General features: G+C 35.2%; 1 protein-coding gene across 1 annotated transcript in view; it reads left to right on the top strand.

The window, feature by feature from the left end:
• Positions 1 to 13813, top strand: part of MYO16 (myosin XVI) — a 324197-nt gene that overhangs the window by 141471 nt on the left and 168913 nt on the right. The window contains exons 10-12 of the mRNA XM_068425451.1: positions 163 to 273; positions 2458 to 2523; positions 5711 to 5838. Coding sequence (XP_068281552.1) covers positions 163 to 273; positions 2458 to 2523; positions 5711 to 5838 — 305 coding nt within the window. The remainder of the gene's footprint in view (positions 1 to 162; positions 274 to 2457; positions 2524 to 5710; positions 5839 to 13813) is intronic.

Here is a 13813-nt window from a genome sequence, read left to right as displayed (position 1 = left end):
TAATGATGTGTAATTGTTTGGGAGGAGTGTCAACTTTCCAGTTTCCTAATGCACTTTTTTCCATAAATTCTAGTGATCTAGGTTTATACTTTAGGCTAGAACATTATGGTACAGAATGATTGGTTGTGAAGTTACTTTATTTCTCTAATTTGTGTTTTCTAGATCAAGCTAATGCCTCCAGCTCCAAATGACGACCTGGCTTCCCTGAGTGAGCTAACAGACAGCAGCCTGCTTTACGAGATTCAGAAGCGTTTTAATAACAATCAGATATATGTGAGTTGTTACTAAACTATCAACAGTAAGCTTTCAAAAAATAGCAAATGAGAGAACAGGAAAAATAGGATTACTATCCTAAGTACAGGACAGTAACCTGCCCCAGACTCATGAGTAATATTTAAAAAAATCAGGACATATGTGTGCAATTTCTCAAGTTTATATAGGAAAATCAGAAATAAAAAGTGGAATAACACTTCAGATAGGTTTGGATAAAAGTTATGTGTGTTTATTTCACAGAGCAAGTGTATTGGTAAAAACTGATGGGCACGTGTAATCTTCCATCTGAAACTGCCAAAAGTTCCTTCCATCTTTAACATTATGCCAACTATATTTTAATAGAGCACATGATTACCGGAAATTTAAAAGAAATGTAGATTTAAAAAGCCTAGAATTCATCATGGGAGATTTATTACTCATTTTTTCTTCCTATATTACAGAAATCATTCTCTATATTGTGATGTTAATCATCTAGATACCTAATGAAATAATTAAAGCAAAGTTTTTGTAAAGCAGGTTTTCCTGTTTTTGCCATATTAAACTCAGAAGGCATCTGGTTAGGTGTAGATTACTTCTGGAGAAAAATCTGGTCTTGAAAATTTTGGTATACCTGTTCATAACTTATTCATAACTTATTTCTAACTTACTGAACAACTGAGTGGCATGTTAATGTGAAACATGCAAATTGTTTTTAAATTTGTAAGTTGATTGCACTGTTTAGACTAAAGGAATATGGAGAATTGGCATGTTGCTGTGAATGCCTTTGAAATTTTGGGAACTTCAATTCTAACTGCTACAGCATTCAGTGATAATAAAAATTCTGGGTTTTAGAATCATGGATCAAATCCTATTTTATTATGAGTATTTGTTTTGCTTTATCTCGCTTTCAAAGGTGCCAAACACAGATGACTAACTGAATTCAGGAGGATCCACAGATATTCAGTATTTATAAAAAGGAAGTCGTCTTTTATTTTAAAATACTGAAGATTTTACCTAAGAGGATCTCATACCCTGTTCTGGCATTCTCCGTAGCTTAATGGAAATTTATAGGCAGTCATCATTAATATTCTGGTCAACACCAGCCATTGTGCTTTGGTAGAGTGTCAGCATCAATGCTGAAAACCCTTGCATCTTTGGGTGATTTGGTTCTCAGACTTAGAAGGAAAAGTCCTTGGACTCCAATTCCAAACTAAAATCCTCCTTGGCACTGAACACATCCTGTTTCATTTTTCGGCAAGGTTAATAAAGTTCCATTCTGCAGGAAAACCCAACGGTGAAGTCAGGGTGGGGGAGAGAGAGGAAATAAATTACTGCATTTCAGAAGAAAAATTTATTTTCATTCACTACAAAAGGCAATATTTTCCACCTCCCCAAATCAAAATACTTCATTTTGAAGAAGGCAGCATGACTGGGACTGTTTACATGATGGTTTGCTGTCTGACCTCTTCAGACAGAGGTCTGGCATTTTTACGTTCTAAGAGCATGATAGGGCAGCAGCTACTTATGTGGAGTGAGAAGTATAGCAGCAAGGGGGACCTACAGTCTTATACTTAAGTACATCTTTCACATATAAATGCTTTATTATGAAATAATAAAATATTGGCACCTTTGCAATCAGTGTATGGTTTGCTATTTTTAATATAGACAGGATTTTTTTTCTATATGCATGTACATATGTTCGTATACACATACATATGTATAAATACTTATATAGATATCAATTGTTCTCTCTTATCCCACAAGCAACATATTTTAATGTATCAATTCTGCATAATCAATATAGCATTTCTAAATTCTGTCATCTATCCCATAAAAAATTGCTTGAGGAGCTTGTTTATGTGATAGGCATGTCACGTATTTGTAGTTTAACAAATAGTAAATTACAAATTAACTTTCAAATAATCTGTCAATAATAAATGCAGTGCAATTTTTCTATGCATAATTTTACATTATGAAGAACTCATTTTTTTACAAAAAAAATAATTAATGCTATCTGAATTGTAAATTTAGATCTCAATTTAAAGGTATGAAGTTAAAAGCTCTGAATTCACAGATTGTGTTTAATATGTTGATAGCTAGATCTAAGAGGCTTTGCCAAAAGCCCTGTCTGGGAGAAAACCATTAGCCTCCCTAAAGATTTAATATATTACTTAATAAAGCAATTATACCTTCTTCTTTTTTCAGACCTACATTGGTGATATACTGTTGCTTGTTAACCCATTTAAAGAACTTCCTATTTATTCTACCATGGTAAGCATTCTCTCTTTAAAATGTTACTGTGTGAATCTTTTTCAGTGGATTCATATAGGTCATTTGGCAGGCCAAACCACTAAAATTAATTAACATATATGCCCTTTTTTATGTTGGGAGCATCTTAGTTTTAATATTTTAACAATTTTTTTTTTTATTTTTTCCAAGATACCACTATTTTTGCTGTGTCTTATTTGTAAAACAGCCATCTTCCTAATGTTGTGTATGAGCAGCACTTTCGATTTTTGGTAGTTTCTGCCACTGCCAAACCTGCAAAAATAAATGCATACTTCATGCAGTGGTTGTTTGAGTTCACACCCCCCTTGCCCAAAACACGATTATGGAAATAACAACCTTGAATGGTGCAGGAAGGCTCAGAATGGCTGTCTGTGCTCCATACCAGGCCACTCAGTTCAGACACCATGTAGGCAATGAGTGTGAAGTGCTCGGCATGAGCTTAGCCCTATGCTGAGGCAGTCGTACGGAGGTGGCTTGTGTTGGGCACAGGCAGTATATGAGCAAAGGCAACTTGGGTCCATGTGTGCACTGTCATATGCACAAGGCCACTTAGGAGTGCTTCAGATGTTTCTCTCTTGAATAGTAGCACCGTTATCTTTCTAATCGTTCACTTATGACAGGCTAGTTATTTACAAGGGGTTTATCATTTCAGTATCTAGACATTGATGCTAATTTAAGAGGACTTTGTAGATCAGTGGGAGTAACATAAATTCAAATTATTTGATCTCTGCTTCATCCACACTCAGCCATTTTAGAGACAGAGTATTAGCATAACTGTTGATTTCTCCGCCCCCCCGTTACTATTGAGATCACATTACTCCACAGAGTTCAGGCTTGCTGAACTGTGTAAGAAGTGTTCAAATGTGTTTATTTAGCTTAGAATAATTATAAAAGGTTCAAAATTTGGTAAGCAAACTAGTCTGTGGTTGTTTGCTATATCATGTCTGTGGTTATGTGCTATATCATGTGGCTTTGTGTGTATCAATAGTAAATTTGAGAGAAAGAAAAATAGTAAATTTGAGAGAAAATAGTAAATTTGAGAGAAAGAAATGCTGTGACATTCAATGGCAGTAGCACCAGATTCCAAGTTTGGAGTCTAGATTTATTTTCTTGAAATGCAAATCGTCCATCATCCCCAAGGTTTTACATTATGATATTTTTTCCTGTCACTGTGTATTTTACATTAGATACATGATTTTGTGCACCAAGAGAGAACTGTAAAGAAAAACAATTTAGATGGTAGGCTTACGCATTAAAATGTTTCCTGAACATTTGCTGCATCTTCTCTTGACCTCTCTGTGATCTGTTTTAGCAAGTTTAACATGAGACACTTTTTGTCCTGTAATTGCTTGGGTCACCTTGTATGATCATTACTTTTACTCCATTGTTATTTTCTGCATGGTATTGTGCATTAGGCAGGTATTTCCCAGATGATCAAAAAACCATGGTTGTAAATTAGCTTTGTTTTCTCTGTTTTTGAAATGCTCAAATATACTACAGCATCTTAGCTGGTATTATATTGAAGTCTGTAAGTGTTCGATGGTCTGTATATTAAAGTAATAAAAATTTATGATGTCAGTTTCTCAGTAGACACTGACATGCTATATGCTGTGGCTCATTAGGTAGCATTTTTGTTTCAGGTATGTGGTTTGTTGACTGTCAAAAAAAAAGGATGCAAAGATATATTGGGCATGATACTATTTTTAAAACCAGGATGACACAATGAAAAGGTTATCATGTACATTTTTCAATAACAGCAACACTTTAGGTTTTCTGTTTTTTAAAACCACTTTTCGCAACTTCTCAGCAATCTTTATTTTATTATCATACACTGACCTCCCACACTTAGTTCCAATAGAATACTACTAAAATAAATCTTTTTATAAGCAATTATTCACTCTGAGATAACATAAAGAATCATACGTTAATGGACACTGATATACATTGCTTCATATGCAATTCAATGCAATTGCTCGATGATAATACGAAAGCATTTTTACATGGAAATACACTGTACTACTACACTATACATTATAGTAGCACTATACTACTAGGAACATGCAGATGCCACTTCAAAGGTATGATAGTAACTGTTTCTAGAAGCAGCTTGTGCTACAGTCATCCTGCTTTGTTACATTTGTGCAGTAGTTTCATATCTAAATAAATAAGACCAGCATGGGACAGGAGGGGGTGATAAGCACCTGATTAGTTTGGAGAAAGGAGCAAATACAAAATGGCACTGTGGTGGAAAGGCTGTTAGAATAGTTGCAGAAAACAGGACATGATGGAAAGGAAGGGATTTGGTTGTTTAAGTGATAGCATCCAGCATCATTCTAGATGCTTCATAGTATTCCAATTGTCCCGCAGCTGCCATAGGTTTCTGTAGAGCCTGTGTTAATTTTCTAAACCCATGAGAAGGTCTGATGAAAGCTATATAAAAAGGTAGGTTAAATTATTTATTTTAAGGATATTTGTGAAATGGTATGGTGCTTCTGCTCACAGTCTTATCTAAATCACATTCTGTATTTTCTTTATTTATTTTTTCTGAAAGAACAGAATTGTAAATATTAGCAGACTATCTAATTTTTCTAAAATTTGCTTGATATTAGCTGAAAGAACATCAGGATATCCTCAGAAAAAAATCAGATTTCATTAGCAGGTAGTTGATTTTCCTCATACTTGAGCTTTAAGGATAGTACATGTTGCCAGCTATGTGTGTCACAGAAGTTATTCTGTATTGCAGAGAGAGCATTTGCGGGAGACTGCTCTGTCATGTAATAAATGAGTTCGTTTATAACTTAAGCCTTTGATTTCAATTTTAACTTTTCATGGGATTATCATATTTTATTTTGTAAGATTTTTACATCAAGACATTGAAGAACTATAAACGTGAGGTATAAAAAAGTAACTTACTATGTTTTCTTATAATCAGTACACAAACCAGTATTGCTGAGTCCTCTAGTTATGTTTGGTTTTGTATCTTAATTAGATCTTCTATGCTTACAGCTCTGTTTTCTTTAATTAAAATCTTCATAGATACTGTAATGGTACCATATATATACATACAGAGATTCTGTTCATAATGCTTTGAGAAGACCCAGGATTAGGGGGGGTGAAACATAATTAGTTTGAAATGTATTGATCATGTGAATTTTCTACAATTTTTCAGGTCACCCAGCTTTATTTAAGTAACTCTGGAAAACTGTGTTCCTCTCTTCCCCCACATATATTTTCCTGTGCTGAAAGAGCTTACCACATGCTATTTCAGGAGCAGCATCCCCAGTGCTTTATCCTCAGGTGAAAATTTATCTTTCTATTAATTAATTTGTAACTCCTGCCTTTCAGCTGTTTCCCCCAGGACTCAACAGTTGAGATTTCCATTTTATTTTTTCCTTCAACTGATTTCTTTCTGTGTACTGATGTCTGTATCATATGTTAGAACAAAATAGAACTGAAAAAGGTTTAATTACATCTCAAGTTTATAAATTCTCTTGGGGAACTGCCGCTCCATCTAGCTTCATCTAATTAGGAAGAGTTAATGGTAAAGAATTCAAAACTGCTGTGTGTGTTTGTTAATATTACATGGATCAGGATTAGAAATAGAATCTAATGACAATAAAAATGGGAAGTCCTTGACTAAATTATAATCCTCTGAGTTCGAGGACCTGTATTGGAGCTTCCACTAGGCCTCACATGTTTGTGTGGCCATGAGCTTGTTATTTAGCGCTCCAACTTCAAAATGGACTTTGACCAGTTCATTTATTCAGTGTTGTTGCAGTGATAAATAACATCATGATTTTGAATAAATGTCTTAGAAATCTCCAGTGAAACAGAGTTTCGTCCAAATATGCTGGTTTTATAATAGTGAAACTTTGAATTCACTTGGAACTTTTAATCCCCAAGACTGTTAATCCCTTTTCTTCCTTCATCCTAGCTGAAAGCAATGAGTTTGGTGAGTTTAATGTAGTTGCTCAAGAAATTTATTGCTCAGTCTTGTCACTTTGACAATTGCTGTTGATTGAAATATTGGCAAGGGTTTGCAGAACTTCATGGGAGACGGGGTTAAAAAAAAAGGTTGGTTTTGATTTGACCAGGAATAAAGGCTGATCCATTTGATAAATCTTGTAATTGCTCTTGAACTACCTCAAATTATAAGGAAATTTAATACTATGAAATGGAGAGGATATGATACTCAAAAGCAGCTAATAATGCTGGTTTAGAGATACAAGAGTTGAAATGAACACATAAATACAATCATATGTATCCATTTTTATTGCATTTTGTTTATGTGGATACAGACTCCTGTGAGTATTTGAAGTTCTGTATATTAAGTCTTCAAATACGTCTGAATATTGTAATTAAATGTTTATTTTAAAAGCATAGTTTATGAAAAAACATAATAACTTTCTAAATTATAAATATATAAATTAGTTATGTGTGGAAATGATTGTTGATTGGTTGAAGCAAATGGTAACCTTTTTATAACCTAATCAGAATGGAATAGTTACTTGTTTTTCCAGTGAGCAGTGACATTTAAGCAGAGGTACAAGCAATATTTGAAATCATTACTGCATGTTCATATCATCTTCTCATAAATATTAACTCCTGTTTAGGTATAATAATTTTGATTAAAAAAAAGAAATATCCTAAGGCACTGTTTTCAGCATTTTCTTCAAAGTAGGAACTTGGGACACCGCTAATTGATTAATATCTTTGTGAAGTTGCCTATAAGTGTAGACAGAGAAGAAGCAGAAATTAATATTTATTCACACTTCAAGAAAAAGACTAACTGCCAAGTTAAGTATTGTGTAGTAGTACACAAAGAATATTGTACTTAATAATAAATGGCTTTGATATCAGGGAATAGTTGCTACTGATGATTTTATATCAGAATGTCAAGGCATGTGTTAAGCTCCACTGTCTTGATCCCTGCTCAGCCCACCATAGCTTATCAGTGACCTGATGGAGAATGTGACAAGAGGGTGCTCTGTTGATGGCATCAGCACTTGGCAAGACATTTGCATATCACATCAAGGCAACCCATAGATATCCCATCCTAAAGTATCCTTTATGTGGATAATTAATTAGATCTAAAGGTCACTTGTGAAAATGGAAGCTGAAAGGAAAGCGTCTGGTAGTTTGGAATAGGAGATAAGTATAGCTGCAACTTAACAGAAAAGGCTAGAAACAGTTGTTTGTAAATACCTTCATTTTACTAGCTCTAAATGAGAAAACAGAAGGGAATTGAGATCTTTTAGAAATTCATACAGAGGTATTAAAAACAGGATGTTCTCATTATGTTAGTCCATTGGTAGAATCTAAATAATGAATGTCTGGAAAGTAAAGGTGATATAGGAAATTTGCATTGATTTTCTGACAAAAATCTGAAAAAATATCCTTGACGTAACACAAATTATTAGTCTACCCCGTTGCTGTCACCTGATCATCTGTGTGTGCATGAACTCGTGTGTGTGGTCAAAATGGATTTCTGCTTTCTCGCTATTTCAGCTGTAAAATAACATTAGCTATCAGCAAGAGAAGGTTCATCCACCCCTGTGAGGGATGATTCATTGGTTACATCTATGCCAATAAACGGCATGGAGCAGGGCTTACTTTCTGGCCCTGAGGGCATGTGGTATAGCATCCAGTCAGTTTTTCTTTGATTTTTCATTTGAAAAGGGATTTGTGGAGAAGTTTTCAAGATCTGTTTCATTTTCTATCAGAAACAAATAACTACAGTTCTGCAGTTCTGAAATACTCCAAGCTTTTGTGTTTTACTTTTGATTTCTCCAGCCTCTCTTATCAAGCATACTTTTCGTTCCTGAGCAGGAAATTCTGTACACATTTGGCCTATGGTCTGCAATTTTAAAATATCTCCAGTTATAAAGCTGAGTTGTGGGTACAATTCTGTGCATGCATGTATAGTGCAATGAGTGCGCCTAATAAATTTTAAAAGTAAAAAAATATACTTCCCTCTAATGTGGAATCACAGGTTGAAAGAAGATGAGGGAGCTCAGAGAAGCTTTCTGTAGATAGAAAGGCCATTTCATATAAGCACTCAGAAGGAAGGAGATAGTGGATGAACAAGTGAAAAGAACTCATAGATCCATGAGAATGTTACACTGGAATAAGCTGGCTAGGAGTGCTTCTGCCCTTCTACCTTTGGGTGTTCATTTCCTCATTTCTACACCATCCTTTGTGTCAACACAAACATTCAGGTGGTGGCATGGTGAGCTGAGCTGGAGAAATATTCTCAGGTCAAAATTACAGCTGGAAGGGTGGTGGTGATGTTGAGGAACTATTTTAACCTGAATCTGTTCCAAAGCTGAATTCTCTAGAAGTGAAACAAGTTGCCAGAGCAGGACTGGCAGGCCACTGGTTTTGGTAGTGGTTTTGGCTTAGACTAAATAGCTCCTAGAATCCTCGTACCATGTTTCCTGCTGCAGTAATATTGGAACGGTTGGCCTGAACCACTGTCCAAGTCAGAGCTCTTACAATGAGGAGTATTGGTGTGACAAATAGCCACATCAAATCAGAAGAGTGCTAGTTTTGTTTGTTTTTATCAGTAGTAAATCCAGTGAAAGCAGATTATCTGTGTGGGTATGAACTAATCTCAAAATGAAATTCCCTTGACATCTGCAATTATGCCATTTTGGCATATGAGCACTCTTGGAATTGCACACCAAGAGTACAGTTTTGCCTTCTGTTGTCATCATTAGCAAGTGAAACATGATTCAATTATAGAATAAAACTCTTAAGTTTGTATTTATTTTTAGGTCTACTTTTACTTATAATAATACTTTATAGTATAAGTAACTTGTTAGTATAAATTATAAACATAATTATGCTTTAGTTTTATTGTAAAGATTTTACTGTGAGAAGAGGCTACTCTTTTGATGTGCACATTGTGATATGATATGGAACAGTGAGAATTAGTACCACACCAGTATTTTAGTTTATATGTGCAATACTCAAAATAAATCTAGCTTAACTATTAACTGCCAGAGAAGAACCAAGTGATGGCAGTATGTTTAAATCCCATATGAATTTTTCCTGAAAAGTTTGAGTTTGTTATTTTAAAAACCAGTAATTTCTTTACAGAAGTTTTTTTTTTTTATTTTCAGTACATCAAGCTACCCACAATCTTCAAAAGGACTGGGAAAAATATCAGAAAGTGTACTGTTATTCATGTTAATGCTATCATCTTCATCAAGCTTTGTAGCTTGTTTATTTTGTGAAGATAAAGAATATTTTCTGTTAGCAATGTTTTTCAGTTCATTTTTTTTCTGCCAAAGAGTAATTACAAAAAGATACTTCCCATGAGTGGCCATTACTAATGATTCATGAATTACTCTCTTATTGGACACATACTGTTGGTAATGAATTCTGCATGCAGCGTAACCCTTAATGATACTGTTTTACTGATTAGTCTAATCATTTTTACCTCCCACATTTTCCCAAGAGATGATAATAAAAAGAGATGAAGGCATCTGAAATGTCTTGAGTTGGAACTTAGTTGCCTAAATCTAAAGCCATGGACTTGAAACTTGCTAAACTACCAGACTCTACTTTCTGACCTTAAAGTGCTACTTCAAATTTCAGCCCATTTGTGTGTTCAGGAGAGGTTCATAGTTTCTGGCAGGGCAGAGTCTTACAGCACTATTTATTTCATGCTTAAGCCTGACTGGAATCCAGGAATCTTACATTTCTGTACCAAAGTCCCTCACAACAAGCTTTCTCAAAGCACTGCTAATTCACATCACTGAGATCAGAATCTTTATAAATCGTTCATCCATGAGCAGTTGTGCTTATTGTATATGATGCTGCTCATAGCTTTTATCCTGTTCTCTCTCATATAACTTCCATCTGTTTCTTGTTTATTTGTTTTTACTGGTTTTCTTTCGTTAGCTGCTTGTCTCTAGTGATATATTTAGAGTAGAAGCCCTTCAGGGCCAGACCATTTCTATGTTGTATCCTTAGCCAGATATGGTTGGAGTCTCCTGACTCCACACAAATGATTGTGATAATGTTAGCAATTAAATATATGGAAGCAGAGACTCCACCCTTTTCTCTGGGAATTGGCAGAGATTTGGCAGTGAGTGCTCCTGTGATCACAGGGAAAGGGTTTGTAGCTGCAGATCTATAGTGGCTTCCCCCTGAGCACAAAAAATTAAGCTAATAAAAAGTCAGCACTTCTGTCATGAGTATGACTGTTCTCAGAGTGCTAAGCTACCTACTATTTGCAGAAACAGCATGGGCTTGTGCTGGTTGAAGAAAAATTCTCCCTTCTGTAGTGTCATTATCTAATATTTACCTTTTCTGTTTTCTGTACCTAAAGACACTGTAGGTATGGAAGTGTTCCCATCTCTTTGTAGCATACAGAACTTGGTGTGTATCAGATCACCTTAACACTGCTTAGTAGAAGGCAAGCTCTAAGAGCAAGAGCAAGTCAAAGAAAAGTTTCCAACAAGTCATTAAAATATAAGAAAAAAAATCAAAATGGAAATCAATAAAATGATCTGTTAAATGTGAAATGTTCTTCCCTAGAAGCAGGATTCTGTTGTAAGGTGTTGTTCACGTGGGAAACAGATTTAGCAAAACTTGAATTTTCCTGTTGAGTCTGCTTGATAGAGTTCCCAACAAAATGAAGACATCAATTCACAGACAGCAAATATCCATCTCCAAGGTATTTCCTTACAGATCTGGAAGAATACTTCTGTCCCAGTATGTATCCTGGAGTTAACTTAGGACCAGACCAGTTCTTTGCAGGGAAAATGAAGTGTTAAAAGTTATCTTTTTCAAGTTCGTTCTTTAATCTAAGGAAATCCATTGTTTTGCAACTTAAATTAGAATGTATAGAGTTTAGTGGTAGAATTCCTCTGTCTCCTGTTATGTGATTCAGTGAAAAAGGGAATCATTGCCAAACTTGCTTCACAGCACATGAGTCTGATTTTTGTCTCTTATTGGTTGGACCTCTCTGACACATCAACTCTCTGCTTTCTCTGCTCCCTTTGGCCAAATTATTTAAGAGTTTACTACCAGTTATTCACAATTACTTTTAGTTTATGGCAAGCCACCATCACTCATGTATGCTTAACACCAAGAACTGACTTTGTATAAAATTTGTGTGAAAGTTACAGAATAAAATAGCATTATGTTATACTCTTAAATAGACGACAGGTGGACTTTTTTGTAATTAACTTCCTTCTGACTGTGTTTTGCTCCTGCTGTTCAGGATATGAAAATGTATTATGCGCTGACAAGATAAGTGAGAAGCTGTCTAGAAAGCCTAAGTATAGTTTATAGGCTTGTTAAAAGCTAAGGATCCTTAGTCAATCAACCCAATGATTTATGGGATGCTGATGGCTAATTTGGTGAATCAAAAAAACCATAATGAATATATCAAATTAAATGTTATAATTTAGTATATGTTAGCAGCCAGGAATGTCAATATCCAAGGGTTTTGTTGTGACATAAATCACATTTTTAAGACAAATAATCTGGAAGGAAGAGAAATCCTTGTCTTTTAAAGTGGAATGCCTTGAAAGCTTTTGATTTCCTTAATTTAACATCACCACAGGCATTCTGTTCAAGTTAATCTTTAATTTTTACATTGTAATTCAATGTCTTATAAGTGCAATGGGCTACTACAGTACAGTTATACATTTGAACATCCTATTTATAATAAAAAATTGTTTAGAAATATACTTTCCAGTTTAATTTACTTTAGAAATATAATTTCCAACTAACATGCAGCGTTGTTCAGTTACAGATATCATTACTGATGATACAAAACACTATTCTATATTTAGCAGTCTTACACATGTTTATTTCAAATCTAGAAACCTCGGTCATGGAGCAACACCCAGTGTCTTGCTTACGTACTCTGCAAGCTGAGAAGAAAGATATTTTTCTGGTCCCCCAAAAGTTTGCAAGCTTACTCTCTCTTCCCTGACTATATCTTACTACCAGAGTGGGAATTTTGAGGAGTAATGCTCACAGTTTAGGGTGGTACAATAAGAGATTGATTTCATACAAAACAGCATGCATATCTATGCTGATCTAAATCTTCCCTTAAAACTGTTGGAAATCTTATATGAACAAATTCTGTCAAAAGTTTTCCAGCATTTCTGATTATAATTCAGGTACTGCAGGAGTAGGTTTTTTGTTTGTTTTATTAGGTGTTCCTGCACTTTTGAATGTGGTACCCTTGGTCAGAATTGAAAATGCAAAGCAGACATCAAAACCCTGCCACTTATATGACCTGAAATGGCAGGTACATTCCTCCTTACATTTTTATATTTTGTCATCATATTTTTCCCCAAACATACGATTTATAGGATTTATTTACGCTGGAATTGACACTTGCCAAACAATAATGATCCAGTTATCTGAATTCATAAAGATATAGAGAAACCTGGCTAATACGCAGAAATTGAGGCTAAGCAAGATGTACTTCTCAGTACTTGCAGGAATTAGTTCTTAAAATTTTGCCTAGGGTTTGCTGTTTTCTGACTATTGTAGCTGGACTTCTTTGGTCAACTACTTCTATGTGATGGTTCTGTCTGTCCACCTCTAAGTTCCCCTTGACCCAATTAGTTTTGAACCTGTTGGCCGCTAACAGCCATGGAGGTCTCGGAGCCAGGGTGTCCACACAGGCTTTGTGGTTTTTGGGAGCCATCACGAAGGCGGTTGTAGCTCTAACCACAGCTATTCTGAAAGGGAACAGCCAGGCAGTTCATGTGGACTGTCTGGCAAGCACATGCTTAGCACTGAGCTCACCAGCATGAGTGGTGCCAGAGGCCCAGCCAGACTGGCACAAGGTAGCAGAAGAGCTGTATCATAATCCAAGTGTAGTGGATTTGCAGGGTGTAGCTTCTTTAGTTCCCCTGGTTGTAGAACATCTTGTGTTCTTTGCTTCACATGCCTTTGTATTTTCACACTTCAAATTGGACTTTTTCTTAACAATTTTAATTTTAAATGTTTTATTTCAAAACAGAGTTTATTTCTTCTTATTATACATTTTATTTTAAGATACAGAGACTAGAGTTGTATTTGAGGTTGTATTAACAAAATATTAATAAAGAAATAGTAGGAACCAGGCCCTTGATCAGGTAGTTATGTAGGAAAGTTAGAAAGCCAAAGGAGGAATAAAATGAGAAAGCTTAGTGGAACTTACCTAAAACCCATGGTGAGCATAGGCTTTCAAATTCTCTGTCCATTTTCCTTTCCCTTGGAGTACACTGTCTCCACTGATTTCCTAATTTAACCT

The sequence above is a fragment of the Nyctibius grandis genome, chromosome 2 (genome assembly GCF_013368605.1).
Source record: "Nyctibius grandis isolate bNycGra1 chromosome 2, bNycGra1.pri, whole genome shotgun sequence".
NCBI lineage: Eukaryota > Metazoa > Chordata > Aves > Nyctibiiformes > Nyctibiidae > Nyctibius > Nyctibius grandis.
This window is presented reverse-complemented; position numbering and strand designations above follow the sequence as displayed.